At 45.4% G+C, this 18,866-nt stretch overlaps 1 protein-coding gene across 1 annotated transcript in view; it reads left to right on the top strand.

Annotated features, from left to right (window-relative positions):
- Nucleotides 1–18,463, top strand: part of Myh13 (myosin heavy chain 13) — a 44,403-nt gene extending 25,940 nt beyond the window's left edge. The window contains exons 23-39 of the mRNA XM_051180376.1: nucleotides 671–816; nucleotides 927–1,017; nucleotides 1,838–2,227; nucleotides 4,102–4,228; nucleotides 4,315–4,433; nucleotides 6,479–6,675; nucleotides 7,417–7,600; nucleotides 8,680–8,845; nucleotides 9,692–9,816; nucleotides 10,674–10,982; nucleotides 11,064–11,267; nucleotides 13,102–13,227; nucleotides 13,485–13,655; nucleotides 15,681–15,785; nucleotides 15,885–15,980; nucleotides 17,825–17,959; nucleotides 18,369–18,463. Of these exons, the coding sequence (XP_051036333.1) occupies nucleotides 671–816; nucleotides 927–1,017; nucleotides 1,838–2,227; nucleotides 4,102–4,228; nucleotides 4,315–4,433; nucleotides 6,479–6,675; nucleotides 7,417–7,600; nucleotides 8,680–8,845; nucleotides 9,692–9,816; nucleotides 10,674–10,982; nucleotides 11,064–11,267; nucleotides 13,102–13,227; nucleotides 13,485–13,655; nucleotides 15,681–15,785; nucleotides 15,885–15,980; nucleotides 17,825–17,959; nucleotides 18,369–18,383 (2,706 nt within the window). The 3' untranslated portion in view covers nucleotides 18,384–18,463. The remainder of the gene's footprint in view (nucleotides 1–670; nucleotides 817–926; nucleotides 1,018–1,837; nucleotides 2,228–4,101; nucleotides 4,229–4,314; nucleotides 4,434–6,478; nucleotides 6,676–7,416; nucleotides 7,601–8,679; nucleotides 8,846–9,691; nucleotides 9,817–10,673; nucleotides 10,983–11,063; nucleotides 11,268–13,101; nucleotides 13,228–13,484; nucleotides 13,656–15,680; nucleotides 15,786–15,884; nucleotides 15,981–17,824; nucleotides 17,960–18,368) is intronic.
- Nucleotides 18,464–18,866: the final 403 nt, after the last annotated feature.

Below are 18,866 nucleotides of genomic sequence, written 5' to 3'. Positions count from 1 at the left end.
GAGTTCAGAAACTTCCAATTTTTCTCTACAGTGTTTAAAGACTCATTTTAGGCAGGGGTGTGGCACAGAGGTACAACATGCATGAGGCCTGGAATTCTACCTATAATGCCATACACACACACACACACACACACACACTTACATTTATGTCCAGGAAAATAAAACTTTTTCTCCTTCATGATGAATGATGTAAGACCCAGGTTGCAAGTTAGCCATTTTTAATCCTGATTGAGGCTAGACTTTCTGCAGATCTCTACTTTAACAAGGCCAGGGTAGGCGTGTTCCCTGCTACACCCTTCTTTTCCTGAGCCCAGTCCTACACACACACTTGATTGAGTTCCTTGCCTGACTGCCCTGAGGGCTGGGGGTGTAGGTGGGGTGAGGAGTGACAGCGTTACAGCATTCATTTGCCGCAGTGCCCACTTGTTCCTTTGGGAGATATGGCCTGGGACAGGCCAAGTGGGAATGGGCTGAATAGAGGTACAAGGAGGCCCCCAAGGTACCCACCCCCTAAGATAAAGAATAGAGAAATGGAGGACAGATGGCCGGCTTCCTTCCTTCCAGGGCTGGAGGCCACAGGACATGAGTGTGACAATGCTGGCTGATGTGGGTGACCCTGCTTCCTCAGCCTTGTCCCAGCCTCCCTCCCTATCCCCCTGTGTCTTCCCAGCTGGAGGGCAGTTTAGAGCAGGAGAAGAAACTGCGGGCTGACCTGGAGAGAGTGAAGAGGAAGCTGGAAGGAGACTTGAAAATGTCCCAGGAGTCCATCATGGATCTAGAGAATGACAAGCAACAGATAGAAGAGAAACTGAAGAAGTGGGTGACTCGTGCTCTCTCCCTTCCATTTGAGCCTGGAAGCCAAGTGTGTCCCCCTTAAACGTCCTTCGCTTCATGCTGCTTTGCTTATTTGGTCTATCTGCTTACAGAAAGGAGTTTGAAATGAGTCAGTTACAAACAAGAATCGATGATGAACAAGTCCTCAGCCTGCAGCAGCAAAAGAAGATCAAAGAACTACAGGTGATGAATCAGGCCCCTCCCGGGCACAGAGGTTGCCTGCAAATACCCAGCTTGCTCTCCCCAACTTTCTTTCTCATCTTGTATCAGAGCTCTTCTTTCTCTTTCTTTTCTTTCTTTTTTTTTTTTCTTTTCTTCTCCCTGCCGCAGCAACATGACACCTCAGTGGGCCTTTGTCTGTAGTTTGTGAGATAAATATTTAAACATTTCTAAATGACATTTAAGTATATATATATATATATATATATATATATATATATATATTCATTCCTTGAAAATGATCAGAATGTGATCTAGAGGGCCAATTGTTGCTGGTAAAGATGCACTGACCACTGTCCCTAAGCCCAGGGCCCTCCCAGTCATCTGAGGAGGAACTGTCAGTTTCCTGTAGCTATGGATCATTCAGGATCCCTTTGCTATGTGTTTATGGATATATTGAAGACTCAGAGAAAAGGTATGGTATATATACAAAAACTGATTCACATTTCTTCATATTTTCAGCATCTTTTCATCCTAAACACAGAATGCAACTTATTCCTTTTGAGTATCAGTATGTTCTGCAGGGCTATCCATGGTGGACTAACTGCAGCCTTGTGTTGCTGGTTGGCATCAGGAAAAGCCCTCATCACAACTGGTTGATCATTCCCCTACTGATGGCCAGACATTTAGGCTGTTTCCAAACAAATGCCATTGGCCTTTTGTCCCCCACTAAATCATACATGTCCTCAACTTTGTGCTGCCTACCCCATTCCTTTAGCACCTAGTCACTCCTGAAATGATTGTTCTCTACCCTGACAACCTTACATTACACTGACCCTTTCAGGCCCGTACAGAAGAGCTGGAGGAGGAGATCGAGGCAGAGCACACAGTCAGAGCCAAAATCGAGAAGCAGCGCTCTGACCTCTCCCGGGAACTGGAGGAGATCAGCGAGAGGCTGGAGGAAGCCAGTGGGGCCACATCTGCCCAGATCGAGATGAACAAGAAGAGAGAGGCTGAGTTCCAGAAACTTCGCAGGGACCTGGAGGAAGCCACCCTACAGCATGAAGCCACAGCAGCCACCCTGCGGAAGAAGCACGCAGACACTGTGGCGGAGCTTGGGGAGCAGATCGACAACCTACAGAGGGTCAAGCAGAAGCTGGAGAAGGAGAAGAGTGAGCTGAAGATGGAGATCGATGACATGGCCAGCAACATTGAAACAGTCTCCAAGTCAAAGGTATGAATAACCCTCCTGGTCTTGGCAATCATGTTTTCCTGCCCTGCGAAAAAGTGGAATTTGATGCCCAAACTCACTCTGTTTTCTAAACTCTTAGTTTTTTCCCTATTGATCTTTCCAACTCCTCGAGCCACATGTCCTGAATACCTGAGGCTAATGCAGCAAAATACATTAGACTGAATAATTTCATAAACTATGGAAATGTTGCTTGCAGTTTGGGAGCGTCGAAGTCTGAGATCAAACTATCAGTAGACTCAGTGTCTGGCCAGGGTGTGCTCTCTGCTTCAAAGATGGAGCAAGAGAATGGGCTCTTACCTTTGTGTTTATATATTTTTGAGACAGGGTCGGGGAGTATACCAGACAGAAGCAGGAGGTGAAGTCAAACAACAAAAATGAGCCCTATGGAATGGAATGTCTCTCTCTCTCTCTCTCTCTCTCTCTCTCTCTCTCTCTCTCTCTCTGTGTGTGTGTGTGTGTGTGTGTGTGTGTGTGTGTGTGTGGTGTGTGCGTTGCTTGAATTGAACAATTAAACACTGGGCCTTGAACACGATAGGCAAGTACTCGACCCCTGAGCTGCTACCACAGTCCCCTTTGCCATCTCTTTTCAGGATCTGTTTCACATAGCATTGATGCTTTTCTTCTGTTTTTAAAGATTTATTTTATTGAAGGAGAGCACATGTGTGTAGGTGCCCAGAGACCAGAACAGAGCATTGGATAGCCTAGAGCTGTACTTTCAAGTTGTTGTGAGCTGCCTGACAGGGGTGCTGGGAATCACACTCTGGTGACTTCCTTAGTTCATTTCCCATTTCTGTGGTTAAATAGCCAAGGCTTGGTACATTGTACAGAACAGAGTTTTACTTCACCTATAGTTCTGAAAATGTGTCAGCATCTATTTAGCTCAAGACAAGACCTCACAGCAGATGACAGCACAGTGTTAGGAGCATTTGTTAGAGGGGCATAGATGCCAGTCAATTTTACATCAGTTCATATTCATGCTAAGTAATCTAGTCTTAGGAGACCAGCATTAATCCCTTCAGAGATACCCAATGACCTAATTACTTCTCACTAGGCCCCACCTTCTAAAAAGCTTTACTACCCCTTGATACCACCTCACCAGAGGCCAAGCTTCACCTCACAGCATCCTACTTCTGGAATGGCTTTATGTTACACTGTATTCACGGTTTTAAAGACAAGCACTTGTATTTGCCTTATTTTTTTTTTTAATTATTGTGTCCTTTAGGTTTTCTATTTGAAAGTTGTCATCCCTCACAGACCCTCCCCATGCTGGAGTTCTTCCCTGTGCATCATCCTGAAATAGGTCCTGAGCTCCTTGAGGGTCATCTCTGACCGAGCTCCTCTGCTTCTGCTGCTTCTGTCTCACACCTTCCAGTCTAAGGGAAAGCATATGCTCACTTCATTCTGTATTTTATGAGGATGGAAGAGAGGCTGGGACAGTGATTCCCTCATCTCAATAACATCACCCCCAGAAGCTGCTGCAGTGTTGTAAGAAGCATTGAAGCATGAACACAGGACTTGGGTATAGTATCCATCTGGCAATATACATGCTGCTCTTCCAGCATGATCCCAGGGTTCCTGTAAGTGGCATCACGTCAGAAACTGGTTTACTAATCACCAGGATACATACCTCCCAAAGCTGACATTCCACATTATTGTTCATTACAGGGCAATTGCACACACACACAAAATAAAATAAAATGAAGCAAATCTGAAATGATGATGATTCTTCAAACCAACCTTTACATGCTCTGTGTTTTCCTTCTGCCCAAAAGAAGCCAGACTACCAAAGTGTCCAGTTCCGGTGTTGGGCACCAGGAACCCACTTCTGCATTCCCACTGGCCTTTTCGGTTTTCAGAGTAACATGGAAAGAATGTGCCGGTCTGTAGAAGACCAATTTAATGAAATCAAAGCCAAGGATGACCAACAGACCCAGTTAATCCATGATCTGAACATGCAGAAGGCAAGGCTGCAGACCCAGAATGGTGAGGATGGCACACCTCCAGGGCCCGGTGGGGACGTGGTGGTTGGCAATCGGTGATGCTCAAGTGGAGACACATCTGTTTGGCAGGGGAGCTGAGCCACCAAGTAGAAGAGAAGGAGTCTTTGGTGTCACAGCTAACCAAAAGCAAGCAGGCCCTTAGCCAGCAGCTGGAGGAGCTGAAGAGGCAGCTGGAGGAAGAGACCAAGGTAAGGTGGACTCTTGTGGGGAGCAGCTGCCAGGCAGGACCTGAGAAGCCAAGTAATACATCCCTTGGGCGAGGCTGTCAGGAGGTGGGTTGTGACCCTTGGGTGAGGCTGATGGAATGTGGGTTGCGACCCTTAGGGGAGGCTGGCTGGAGGTGGATGGCTTGGAGGAATATCAGTACACTATCAAGGATGATTAATCCCTCTGCCATGGAGTGTCATAATAACCTGTCCCTGAATTATAGAGGACTTTGGCAGTGGATCTCTTTCCTCAGGACCCGAAAGTCCTAACAAGACACTGCCTCTCCTTTACACCTCCATCTCCCACAGGGTGGCCCGATGAACTTCCCCTCCAGTCGGGAGGACCCCATCCTACTACCATGCTAGTTTGGCCATCTCATGCAGAAATTCACACCAGCTGCTTCAGATGCCACCCTCTTTGTGGGCCACCTCCTGTAACATCTGTTCTTAAGTATCTTTTCTCCCAAAAGACTACATGGCTTGGGGAGAACCTTTGAGTGTTTCAACATAAACATAATGCTAGCTTTGGCATCTAGATATAGTCTATAATACATATAATACAGTCTATCCACTGATCTGTAAACTGATAGGAATGATCTCCCTACCCCCACCCCCTGCTGTAGTCATAGACAGCAAATAAACTCTCAGTAGAGCAGAGTAGAGTAAGTGCTTCTGACCCTGGTGTTTCAAGCATTAAAATGTAGGAATCTAGACATTCGAAAAGCCCACATGAGAAGAATTTACTTTGATCTGGTTGTGATGGCTGTGATCTGGGTGAGATTTACAAGGCGATCTTCTGAAATTCTTTTTATCTTTCATTTCTGGCAAAGAGCAATACCATATTTATCTCTGGTCTTTCTATTTCAATTCCAAGGGAAGGCTTTTGGTGGGCTAGGGATCAAGGGAGGAGAGGTGAGAACCAGAGACTGAGCAAGCAGGTGCAGGTCACTGGAGGCAGAGGCCACCCCTTCTTGTCTCTCACTGCAGCTGTGAGACTCCTCCCTTCAGCAAAGTTCAGCCCTTTCTTGTCTTTTCTAAAAGTGATGAAAATGAAGAAAACTTTGCCCTGGGTCAATAGAACTTTTTTCTTTGGTGGTGGCAGCCAAGGATGTGTGGCAACAGTTAAGGCTAGAGGTAAACATTTGTTCTGTCCAGAGAGTCATGAGGGAGGGAGGAGGCTCCGGGCATCAGTCCACACCAGTGGTCCTCAGTGTGGGGATGCTGGTCTCTGGAGACACCAGAGGATGCTGAAGCTGTTTGTGGTCACAGCTCATACTACATGAAGTAGTGAGGAAGTGATTTTCTTTTCAATTCCTTTTTAATTCTTGGCATTAGAGCCATGAGAAAGTCTTAATGTGGACAACAGCCCTTTAGCAGTTTCTATTACTTTACTAAGAAACAGAGGGCAAGCCTCAAACACAGAGTTACAACATGCAAACTGTCTAGATAAATGCTGATGGTGTTGCTTCATGACCTTTGCATATATTTCTAATATTTCTTATGGCAATTTGGGAGAGTGTTGCGAGAGGATTTTACTGTTTAGCTCAGGATGTCCTAGTACTCATTGTGTGTCTTAGACAGCCCTTGAATTCACCATCCTCCTGCCTCAGCTTCCCAAGTACTGGGATTATAGATATGTCCTACCATGCATGGCTAGCTAAATATTAATGCCCTTCTCTTGTATGGTACAATACTTTCTTTAAAAAAATAAATATATGCCAGGTGGTAGTGATGCATGTCTTTAATCCCAGCACTCAGGAGGCAGAGACAGGGGGAATCTTTGTAAGTTCAAAGCCAGCCTGGTCTACAGAGTGAGTTCCAGGGTAGCCAGGGCTACACAAAGAAACCCTGTCTGAAAAAAACAAACAAACAAAAAAGTAAATATAATTATGGAGAGAATCAAGCATTAGGAATGCAGATACTATAGAACCTGCAGAGCAACATGAAAATGATTCATATTTAAATAGCTATTTAAACGAACACACTTTTACTGGTGTTTATTAATTGGTTACCATTATCATCCCCAGGCCAAGAACGCGCTGGCCCACGCCCTGCAGTCCTCCCGCCATGACTGTGACCTGCTGCGGGAACAGTATGAGGAGGAGCAGGAAGGCAAAGCCGAGCTGCAGAGGGCGCTGTCCAAGGCCAACAGCGAGGTGGCCCAGTGGAGGACAAAATACGAGACGGACGCCATCCAGCGCACGGAGGAGCTGGAGGAGGCCAAGTATACCCAAAGTTCCCATGAGAGAGAAGGCCCTAGAAAAAGTCTCAGACAGAGAGCAGCCCCTACCCCCACCTGGAGAGTATCTCTTTCTCTCCTTTGCATTGTCTTAAGCTTTCAAAGTGTCCCCCACTCTCCTAGGGACTGTCCTTCCACCTAGCTCAATTGGTGACTCCTTATAGACTGCCTTTGCCACCCAGAATGTCGAGATTACTCTGGTGACATAGACACACAGCTTGACAATGGGGATGTGTTCTGAGAAATGTGCCATTAGGGATTTTATCATCACCAGAATCTTCAAGAGTGAGTTCACAAACCTAAATGGTCTGAAAGCCTAACAAAGGATGGCATTTTATAGCAAACTTCTCCCTCATAAGTAGAACAAAAAGTGTGGCATAGCAGATATATACCCAGTGACACAGCTGCTTACTGTCGCTATGAAGGCGTAAGCACAATGTTGCCTGTGCCTTGCTTTCCAGTGACCAGCAGCACAGTAGTTTTGCCTATTCTAGCATCCCACAAACAAATAATATGTTCTACTGCAATGACAGAATGGCTGCCATGTTGCTAGGTGATGGGAGTTTTTCACTTCTGTCATGGCCTTATGGTACCACTGACATGACTCCCCACTCACATGTGAGGTCTTGATCAGATTCTTTCAGACTGTCCGTTCTCCTTCAACATGATAGTTACTTGCTAAAATATCCCATTGCATCAGGACAAAACAACATCTGATTCTCCTAGGAAAAAGCTGGCCCAGAGGCTCCAGGAGGCAGAAGAAAACACTGAGGCAGCCAACTCCAAGTGTGCTTCCTTGGAGAAAACCAAGCAGAGGCTTCAGGGAGAAGTGGATGACCTAATGCTGGACTTGGAGAGAGCCAACACAGCCTGCGCCACCCTGGACAAGAAGCAGAGGAACTTCGACAAGGTCTCTCCCCAATTGCTTCATGGACATTGTGGTCTCAGTGGTAGCCTTTCACACATGCATTTGATGAACCTCAATTCCTGGTTGGAAGATACTTGGGGGACTTTCTTTACTTCTCTAATGGTTCCTCTAAGGGAAATTTACTTTTAGTCAAAGCTAATTCAAATTCTGATAAATGTGTCATGTAGATTGAATATTTTTAATTCCCCAAATCCCAAGTCTGACATTTTTGAACACCATGATGCTACAAAGGGAAGAAAATTCCATGTCTGATTTCATGTGACAGTGTATAGTTAAAACATGAATATGCTTAGCTGGGGAAATGGCTCAGTGGGGTAAAAAATACTTGTCACCCAAGCATGAGAACCTGAGTTCAAGTCCCCAGAACTCACATAAAAGCTAAGCACAAATCATGAGCATCTGTGGTCCCTACACTCCTACTGGAAGATGGGAGACAGACAGGGGAGTCCCCAGAAACCCACAGGCCAGCTAGTCTAGCATACTCAGCATCTTCCCTGGAGATGGAAGGTAAGGACCAACATCTAAGGTTGTCCTCTGACCTTCACAAGCACATCACAACATGCTCACACCTACATTCACACACAAATTCTCTCACATACATATTGGACATGCACAAACATCATATACACACACATGTTTATTATATATTCATGTGCACCCCATACACCCAAGCATGCTAAAAGTAATGTACAAAATTCCCTATGTCCATAACGTAGCATAGAATACACATTTGCGGTGGAGCTTGGGTCTCATCTTCAAAATATCTCATGTCTATACAAATACTCCAGATTCTGAAACCTGAAAAACTACCTGTCAGCTCAGTGATACTCAGCCTGTATTTTAAGAAGCCAGCAGGCCATGTGTAGAGACATCAGACTTTGGAATCCCTGGTCTAGAGTAGAGCCCACCTTCTTCCTTTGGTCCCCAAGGATGGAAGGATGAAGGTTTGGCATTGCTCACTGCTCACTGCCCTTATTTGAATGATTGAGATATATATTATATCTCTCTCTCTCATCTTCTGGGCCTTTCTATTTCTCACGTTTCTCATTGCCTCATTACAGATCCTTGCAGAGTGGAAGCAAAAACTGGATGAAAGTCAAGCTGAGCTGGAAGCGGCCCAGAAAGAGTCCAGGTCTCTCAGTACTGAAATCTTCAAGATGAGGAATGCCTATGAGGAGGTGGTGGATCAGTTAGAGACGCTGAAGCGGGAGAATAAAAACCTGCAAGGTGAATTCCCTCTGGCACACAGCTGATCATACTGCCCTTCTCCTGACAACTCCAGCCCAATTTAGCCACAGCTTCCTCCTCCCCATGACCCTGCAACACCCTCATCCATCAACCCTCCCATTTACTAGTGTTCCCCAAGATTCAAATCCTCTTCATGAACAGTGCAACGGCAGCTGGTTCTCAGTTGGAGGATTAGAGATATCCAGTGAGTTGCTAAGCACATTGCTATAAGAAAACAGACTACGGGGATTCTGGCCTTCTAGTGGGACCTCACTTGTGCCTGTGGCTAAAGCTCTTGATGACTTCAGACTTTTGCTATAATTAGACAGCATCCACGTTTCCCCAAGTCTCTGCCGGTAACCAACATGAAGACTTAGTTTGAATTATAAATGCTCGGCAGGTAGCTCAGGCTTGTTACTAACTCTGACAACCTAATCCATTTTTACTAATCTATGTTCTACCACTTGGAAATACATCACGTTCTTATTGCTTCTCTTTGCATCTCTTGAGACTCCTCAGATTCCACCCTTCTTCTTCCAGTGTCATCCTAGTCTGGCTCTCCCAGGCAATCTCTTCTTGCCCAGTTCTAGGCCAGTCAGCCCCTTTATTAACCAACCAGAGTAATACATTTTTACAGTGTTCAAAGACTGTTCCACAGAACTCATTCTACACACAGCTCAGGTGAAGCAACACTCTATTGTCTTCCCTACAGTTCATCCGAACAGCTTGCTGTGTTCTCTCCTGTGTAAATGCTGTGAAAGAACTGCTGTTTGCTAGCTTGCCTGGCAGACGCCTAAACTGGGAGCTGGAGCCCATTGAAAGCCTAAACTGTTCTGTCTTTCGTAGAAGAGATTTCTGACTTAACCGAACAGATGGCAGAAAGAGGCAAAAACCTCCAGGAAGTGGAGAAAGCAAAGAAGCAAGTAGAACAGGAGAAGTCCGAGCTCCAGGCTGCCTTGGAAGAGGTGGAGGCAAGTGTCTTGTCTGCAATCAGGTGTGGAAACAGAAAGAAATAGTGCTCACCCACCCACATGGAGATCTGCCTGCCAGGGCCATGGAACCCCCACCGGAAAGAGCAGTCAGCCAGCCCTGGGTCTGAAAAGCTTGGGTTGCACCACTTTATTCCCTGATGTCATTATCCTATGCCCCCTTTTGAAAATAAATAAGTGTATTCTTTATGTCCTCAATATCTTTCTCAATATCAATCACCGAGCCTCCCCAGAGCCAACTCAGATTCCCCCAATGCCTGTTCCATGCACAGGCATACAGCATCCTTGGCTACCAGGAATCATGCATCATCAAAACAGATCCAGTCAGTCTCCCAGTGTCATGACCAATCAGCTGAGCTGTTTCTAGAATTTGGCTCATGTGGAATAACAGGAGAGCAGCAGAGACTAGAACACTATTATAGTTACTATTATATACGTTATATTATACTCACTGTTAAATGTACCATTTATGCATTATTTAACAGCTAAAAAGTTGTTATACCTATCTCAAGATGTAAGATTGTTAACAGCAGATACAAAGTTTTAATCTGACTTTCATTACTCTTGGGGTAGTTCAGGTTCAAGCCTCAGAGCACTGTTCCCATGTGTATAAAGTGAGCATCATTGTGCTATATTTATCATAGTTTGAAGGAAAATGCTCATTTAAGGTGATGCCGCCAGGTATATAATAGCCCACACCTGTAATCCCAGCATCCAGGAGGAACATGAGTTTAGGGACAGCCTAGGTTACATACTGAGTTCCAAACTAGCCTGGGCTACATGACCCTTTCCAAAAAATAAAGTACAATACTAATCACAAATTTCTCATTGTTCCTTAGGGTTCCCTGGAACATGAGGAGAGCAAGATCTTGCGTGTCCAGCTCGAGTTAAGCCAGGTAAAATCTGAGCTTGACCGCAAGGTCACAGAAAAGGATGAGGAGATCGAACAAATAAAAAGAAATAGTCAGCGTGCTGTGGAGGCCATGCAGAGTGTGTTAGATGCAGAAATCCGCAGCCGCAATGATGCCCTGAGGCTGAAGAAGAAGATGGAGGGCGATCTCAATGAGATGGAGATTCAGCTAAGTCACACCAACCGCCAGGTGGCAGAGACCCAGAAACACTTGCGCACAGTCCAGGGTCAGCTTAAGGTGAGTTCCAGCCGGTTTGGCAGACCTGTGATCCCCGAACCCACCTTGAAGCTCTGCCCTCACTCCTGATTTCCCTTGAAGGATTCCCAGCTGCACCTAGATGATGCCCTGAGAAGCAACGAGGACCTCAAGGAGCAGCTGGCCATCGTGGAGCGCCGGAATGGCCTCCTGCAGGAGGAGCTAGAGGAGATGAAGGTGGAGCTGGAGCAGACAGAGCGGACCCGCAGGCTGTCGGAGCAGGAGCTACTGGACTCCAGTGACCGTGTCCAGCTGCTGCACTCCCAGGTATGTTGTCTCCTCAATTCAGCTTCACCCTGGGCAGGAGGGCAGTGGCTCTGCTAGGTGCCTCTTCTTAACAGGTAACTAACTCCTCGCCCACCTCGCCCCAACCCTATGACACACCTGGGGTATATAGGCCCCAGATGCCTTGGCGAGGAGTTCCCCATTTCTCGAAGACTAGCAGTCAAGACCAAGCCAGAAAAATATTGATTCTTGATTGATAGAGCTCTGATATCTGACCAGAAAGAAAGATGAAAGATCTTGCAGGCTGTATGCAGTAAGATTGGAGCAAGGAAGTACAGAGGATTCACAGAAGATTCACAAAGAAAATACAGAGTAAAGCCCCTTATCCAAAATACACATGGAAGGTACTTGGGGCCAAAGGTGTTTTCAATTTGGGATGTTTTGCACGTGTGGATATTTGCATATAGATAATGAGAGATACTGGGGTTGAATACAAGCCTAAACCTGAAACTCAGCTCATTTCTTTATGCATACACCCTGAAGATGATTTTTGACTATGGCCCATTGCGTGAGGTTGGATGTAGAATTTTCTGCTATCATGTTGCTACTCAGTGTTTTGGATTTGGATCTTGACTGGATTTCAGAAGTTCAGATGAGAATGAATGTTCAACTCCATAATTCAAGCCGAAATCTTAGGATATTGGGATTCCCCCCACAAAAGAACCTATTTTTATTAATTTTACAATAATTTGAAAACTACTTGATCTAAAACATAAATCAAAAGCAAACACATAGATGAAAAAAATCAATCAAATGGTTAACGTGCTATGTTCTCTCATTCTTAGGTCTTTGTGATTACATAAATATCGCTCTTGTGAAACTTTTATGGAATTTTTTTGCAGCTTCTAACTTTCATTTAACAATGTGTCCAGAATGTATTTCTAACTCTTTAAATAGTTTTCAATGCCATGGATTTCAACAGCAAAAAAAAAAAAAAAAAAAAAAAAGACATGCTATGAAAGTTGAATATTATGACTGCAATCAGTCCTCTATGGCTGAATATTTTAGACTATTACCAATAAAATTCTTTACTGTCATAAAGACTAATTAATATTGTCATAACTAAATTTTGATTACCATTGTCCATATATCTGGAAGAAAATTAATTCAGTGCTAAAACAATAAAGACATTTGTATACAACACATGTAAATTTCTACTCTCCCAATTTTTATTCCCATTTATTACCATGTGAGGACTCTCCTACAAATCTCAAAAGACCCTGTTAAATCTTCACTAACTTTATTGTTGAAGCATATGTCATTGGTTATTATTATTATTATTATTATTATTATTATTAGTTTTAATTAAGGATGAGATAAAACATTTCATCATTATTTCTTATATGTTTAACTATTTGTGCTTCTTACCCCTTTTTCTTATTAATATATATTATTTATATAAGGACAGGAATGTTTTCCCTATATAAAGATAATGTTTTCTGGTTTGTCATTACTGTTCCAATTTCAATTCCACGCATGGCATATTTTAATTAGTAGAAATATTTTTCATCTTGCATAGATGTGTCTATCAATCATGTTCTTGTTCCAATGCCTTTTACTGAAAAATCTATCCATCCTCAAATGCTTGAAATTCTCCCTTTATCATTTACTCAATTTTCTGATGTGCAGCTCTTGGCTCTGTTTCAGAACTTTCTGTTCAATCGGGAATGATATTGTACCCAGAAGACCACTCATGTGGAAAATAAGAAGTGGAACATGGCTATGATTCACTTCCCTCCCCACTCACTGCCTTCCCTTCCCATTGTTTTAAGTGCCCATATGAAGCCTTCACCCTCAAATCTAATTTTTCTTGCAGAATACAAGCCTGATAAATACCAAGAAAAAACTAGAGGCTGACTTGGCTCAGTGCCAGGCAGAGGTGGAGAACTCCATCCAGGAGTCCAGAAATGCAGAAGAGAAGGCCAAGAAGGCCATCACTGATGTGAGTGTCATTCTTTTCCAAGATGGTAGTGGGAGATGAGAAAGGGGGATATCAGACCCAGGGCATGGGAAGGGGTTTCATCTCTGCTGAGCACAGCCAGCCTGTGGTGGCTTCCTGGAAAGAGAGAGGCATAGTGGGACATGATGACTGGGAGGAGAGGCTCAGGACGAGGCACAAGTCTACAGCATTGTCTGTGTGCTTTGCCCTGCGTGGTACTGAGTGGGCAGCCCACAGATGTGTCCTATAAACCGACCCAGGCCGCCATGATGGCGGAGGAGCTGAAGAAGGAGCAGGACACCAGTGCCCACCTGGAGCGCATGAAGAAGAACCTGGAGCAGACGGTGAAGGACCTGCAGCACCGTCTAGACGAGGCTGAGCAGCTGGCACTGAAGGGCGGCAAGAAGCAGATCCAGAAACTTGAGGCCAGGGTGGGTGATTTGAGAAGGCTCTGGCTTTCTAAGTGGTCTTGTTTCAGCCATCTTGGCAGAACACCGAACCAGAAATTTAGATTTAGATTTAGGTCATGGGAAAGCACCCCCTGACAGGTTCTCACTGTGTACAATTCACTACATAGATCAGGCTGGCCTCTAACACACAGAGATCTGCCTACCTCTGTCTCCCAAGTGCTGGGATTAACAGTGGTACCAACACAATTGGCAAAGATGACATCTTTTAATGTTCACTTCCTGTTATCCATGTAGATTCACAATTATACTCGTATATAAAGTGCTCTGTGATTGTGAAATTCCACACTTGGGCATGGTTTTTATCTCAGGCCAAGCTTCCTTTTGATAAGCTGTGCCCCGTCTGCATTATGTCTCTAGTCCCTCTGTCTCCTACACCCGGGTTATTCTCTTTGCAGCTTTTCTAACCTCTATCTGCAGCTGCAGTTTTAGAGTATAACCCACCTCATCCCCAAAGGAACTTCATTGATGCTTCTTCCTCCAAAGTAATACGCCAGAGACTCTTCCTCTCCCTGGTGCCAGAAGTCCCAGGCTTGCTCTTGGCATGCATTTCACAGTCGCTCATTTCCTTGGCTGATCTGTGCTTTGTTTCCTCAGCCTCTTGATTTTCCCTTCAGATCTGTGTTGGATTATTTCAATCATTTTTGAAATGGGCTGCATGAACAATTGACATTTCAGAGAAGGGCTGCATGGAGGAGGTTATTAGAATATCTCTTTTGTCCCAGGAAGAGAGAAAATGGAAGAGTGGGCAGAAGTGAGGAGGAGGAGGGAAGAGGAGATAATTTTCCCAACAGGAAGCCCCTGGTACAATTGTTCTTTATTAGAGTCTCCCTAGAACATGGTCACTAGGCACATGGTTCCTTTTAAAGATAGAAAAGTTTTTATTTTTCTGGAGTTTTTGTTTGTTTGTTTGTTTTTGTTTTGTTTTTTGCCTCCTTGCTCCAAATAAAAACTTCTTCCCTTCTTTTCCCATGAAAAGAGGTGTGGCCCCATCCTTCTTATGGACACCTTCCAGAAGGAAAGGACCAACTCCCATGATACCTTCTGGCTTTTCCTAGCATGGCCAGGAGCCTGCAGTCCCCTCACCCTTGCACAGTCAGTCACTTTAACTGTCCTTTGATCCCAGCTGCCCAGTTTCATGCATCCGATAAAGCTTACAGAGGCCCGGAGAGGGGGTGGGGAGATTTGTTATAAGACCTGATGAAAGAAGGTGGGACTCCATTTGAAACAGAGCCCAAGGGAAGCCTGCTACCCTGAGAGTTTTCTGAGTTGATATAGCGAGTCTCCTAGAGCTGTGCTCTTTCTGATGCTGCTAGAGTCCCCACGGAGAGGGCTATGTGACTGTCTGGGACCCACCCCCAGTCCTACTTGGATCTCACTGGATTGTGGCATGGAGATATTGGCACCACAGTTGATGATCTGTCACCTCAGTGGCCCCTCTCTTCCCTCAAGACTTCAGAAAAGGCAAAACTATGGCACTAGGGTGATTCCTTGCCCTCTTTCCCATGGCACCCACCTTTGGGTGGTGGGTTGGGCAGCACTCAAAGCAGCCATGCTCAGTGATAGTGCCTGGCTTGCTTTAGATCTACCAAGTGGCCTTGGGCTTGACATAACTTTGTGTGCCCATGTTTGATGCCTTGCGTAATTGGAATCAAGACATCCATAAAGAGTCCAGCGGGTTTTACCTATGAGGGTAAGCAGGGCAGACTGCCAACCTGTGGTGCCCTTGTCAAAGTGCACAGTCCCAGAAGAAAGGGCCTCTTTGCCAAGCCTGACCCAGGAGCCAAGTGCACCAGGGGCTGCCTCTACCCTAAGAGGACATATGGCTATAATATATGCAAAGCCCCTACATGGATTGGGCCTGGGAGGAGATGCCTCTGTAAAACGCCACAAGGTCTTGAGGTTACTTTAGGATGACTAGCATGTGAGTCCGCTAGAGAAAGCTAGTCATCTTGGCCTCTGCTTCTACATGCTCTTCATCCCACCCAGGTACGGGAGTTGGAGAGTGAGCTGGATGCTGAGCAGAAGAGAGGAGCTGAAGCTCTGAAGGGGGCCCACAAATATGAACGTAAAGTCAAAGAGATGACTTACCAGGTAGCAAAACTGCAAGCCCTCAGTTATTGCTTTGTGGAGCAGACCTCAGCAAAAGGAGGCAGGAGCTGGGGGTTTCCACTATGAACGCTCTGTTTGCAGGCTGAGGAGGACCGCAAGAACATCCTCCGGCTCCAAGACCTGGTAGACAAGCTGCAAGCCAAAGTGAAGTCATACAAGAGGCAGGCAGAGGAGGCTGTGAGTACCAGAGGGCCATGTGTGTCTTGTCACCCACTGGGGTGTCCCCATGAAACCTGAGTGAGAACTAGTGCCTAATTAGGCTCATTCAGAGAACCCCAGGGTTGACTTTACATCTGCAGGTCATGACACAAGCACCTACCCTACATCTTCCCTTGGACTGTGTTTATTGAATCTTCTCCACCTTCTAACTTCCTGTACCCTCATAGCTCCACAACTTCTCCCAGCCACCTCCATACCCAACCTACATCTCTTTATCCCACCCCACCCTTCTTCACTCTGTCTACCCCAGAGCATCTTAGTTTTCTCTGATGACCTTGCGTCATCCCAACTCATACTAACCAGATCAGACTAGACCACTACCAGTACCGGCTCCTGCCCTCCTGCCCTGAAACACCCCCATCCTAATGTTTGCCATCCTACCACACTCTACTCTCCTGGTCGCCCACCCCCAGACTTTTGTAGCAATACCCCCACATTCCTTTCCATCCCTATTTAACTGCTTCCCTGATCAAATAGGTAAAATCAACAGGAAAGACAGTAGGTGGGTCAAAACCAGAACTTTGAAAGATGTTCTCCAGGGGCTTTGAGTCTAAGAACTACAAATAACAAAATGCTGGGGCCAGGATGGGAGGGAGCCTTTGCTTTATAGAAAATAAATTATGCAGAGTGTTGACACTGTCCTGTAATCTCCAGCACTCCAAAACTGGAGGTAGGAAGAACGCAAGTCCAAGACCAGCCTGCATTACTACATAGAGGTTCCCTGTCTTTAAAAGTGAAGTGAAAAGAAAACTTTTAGTCTAATGAGATTAAACTTGTTGCCTTCAAGGATTTCTCTGATTTTATAGCTAATATGTAATTAACTTTCCAAAGTAATGGGCCCTTTAGAACAGAGCCTTTCCTGCAGTTTCTTGGCTTGGGGACTATATTATTATCTACAGAGCATCTCTCAAGACCAATGTCTGAAGGAAGAAATTGGTCTTTCTTCAGAAGAAGGAAGCAGTACCATCACCACCACATTTACCACAACTATCACCACAACTACAATATCCACCACCACCACCATCACCACCTCAGCTACAATACCCACCACCACAACCACCATGAACACTTACTTCTGCTAACACTGCCACTTCTACAACTACCACCATGAAAAACAACACTACCACCATTATGACTACCATCAATTCCACCTCCTATAGTACAAGCAGCAGCACCACCACAACTACCAAAACCACCACTACCAGCATCGTCACCAACAACACAATCTCCACCACAAAAACCAACACTACAATTAACCCTGCTACCAACACTACCACTACCACCAACAACACCCACCCTTCTTCCCTGCTCGGGGGCCTGGTCAGTTACCTTGAAGAAGAATACTGGAAACAGTTAAGAGTAGGGGGATTGTGCACATCAGATTAGTACAGTCTCCACAAGACTATACAGAGCCATCTAATGGTCTGCCCCAGATACATGGCAACTATCAAATGCATAAAACAAAAGAGACTTGAACCATTGGTCTGATACCTCCAGGTGCCTGGAGAGAACTCTGGACTTGGGCCATCTCTGGAGTGTATAGGAGTTGCTTGGGAGAGCTATTGTACAGAGGGAATTCAAGGAGTTACGTGATAAGCTTTGGGAGAACAGCTAAAAGAGCTTGTGAAGCACATATCACCCTTGTAGTGACAGGACACCGTTCAATATTCTTCAGAGAACTCAGCTCATCTTCCCTCATTGCTGTCAGTGAATAAAAGGCTCTCCTTTTCTTGTTTCCCCCAACTCCTCAGAGTCACAACGAGATTCCACAACTGTATAGCCCCTGTCTTCTTTCCATGTAGGAGGAGCAAGCCAACACACAGCTGTCCAGGTGCCGGAGAGTCCAGCATGAGCTGGAGGAGGCTGAGGAGAGGGCAGACATAGCAGAGTCTCAAGTGAACAAGCTAAGGGCCAAGAGCCGTGATGTGGGTGGCCAGGTAAGAGCAAATACCTGAGGATGGTATCTTCCCAAGATGTTCTTCATACCTACGGACCAACAGACCAACCAAGGACAGCCTGGAGGATGTCCTTATCCTCACCACTGCTCACACCCACAAATGCTTGCTTAGCATAGATTCCTATGTACCAAACTCTTGCAAGAAGCACAGGTGGCAAGCATGTCATCTCCCTCTCTCCCTATTTGTAGAGATGCAGTCCAGGAAGCTCCTGCTTTTGAGGTGACTTGTCCTGTCCCTAGTAGCTTTACTGGTTTCTTTGTGAACACAAAGTGAGACAAGGCCATTCCTTAATGCCAATTGTTTTGAAATTCCCTTCCCCTTGAAGGGGATGCTGAGCCTCCCATGGAGTTTGACTCATTTCCTGTGTACAATTTCTTTTCTCCTACAGAAGATGGAAGAATGAGACTCTCCTGAGGCTTGTTGCCATGGGCCACCTCCAGGAGACTGGAGGAAGAATGTGGGAAAAATAAACTGCCCAGAACACTCAGAATCCAGGCTCTGCTGTGTTTGTTATTGTGGGGTTGACTTTTAGATTCTTGCCTGCTTTACTGTAAAAGTTAAAGTCAGAAATGGGGAAATGTTTGCTCCTTGCTTCAAGTAGCAAAGGTGAAAACCTAGTCCCTTTCCAGGTAAACTCCCAGTTTCCACAAACATTTTCAAATAAGGACCTGGCGGGGGGTGTGGCTCAGTGGTAGTGTTTGCCTGATGTATGGAAGGCTCTAGTTTCTATCTTCAGCACCACACACAACAAAAGTAAATGGAAACCACAGACCCTGTATCAGCCCACACCTGACACCTGTTAAAACAGCTCTCACCAGAAAGATGAAGCATAACAAGGGTTGGTGATGACAGAGAGAGATTGGAACCCTTGTGCTCTGTTGCTGAG

The sequence above is a fragment of the Phodopus roborovskii genome, unplaced genomic scaffold (genome assembly GCF_943737965.1).
Source record: "Phodopus roborovskii unplaced genomic scaffold, PHOROB, whole genome shotgun sequence".
NCBI classification, from domain to species: Eukaryota; Metazoa; Chordata; class Mammalia; order Rodentia; family Cricetidae; genus Phodopus; species Phodopus roborovskii.
Note: the sequence above shows the minus strand (reverse complement) of the source record. Positions and strands in the feature narration are given on the sequence as shown.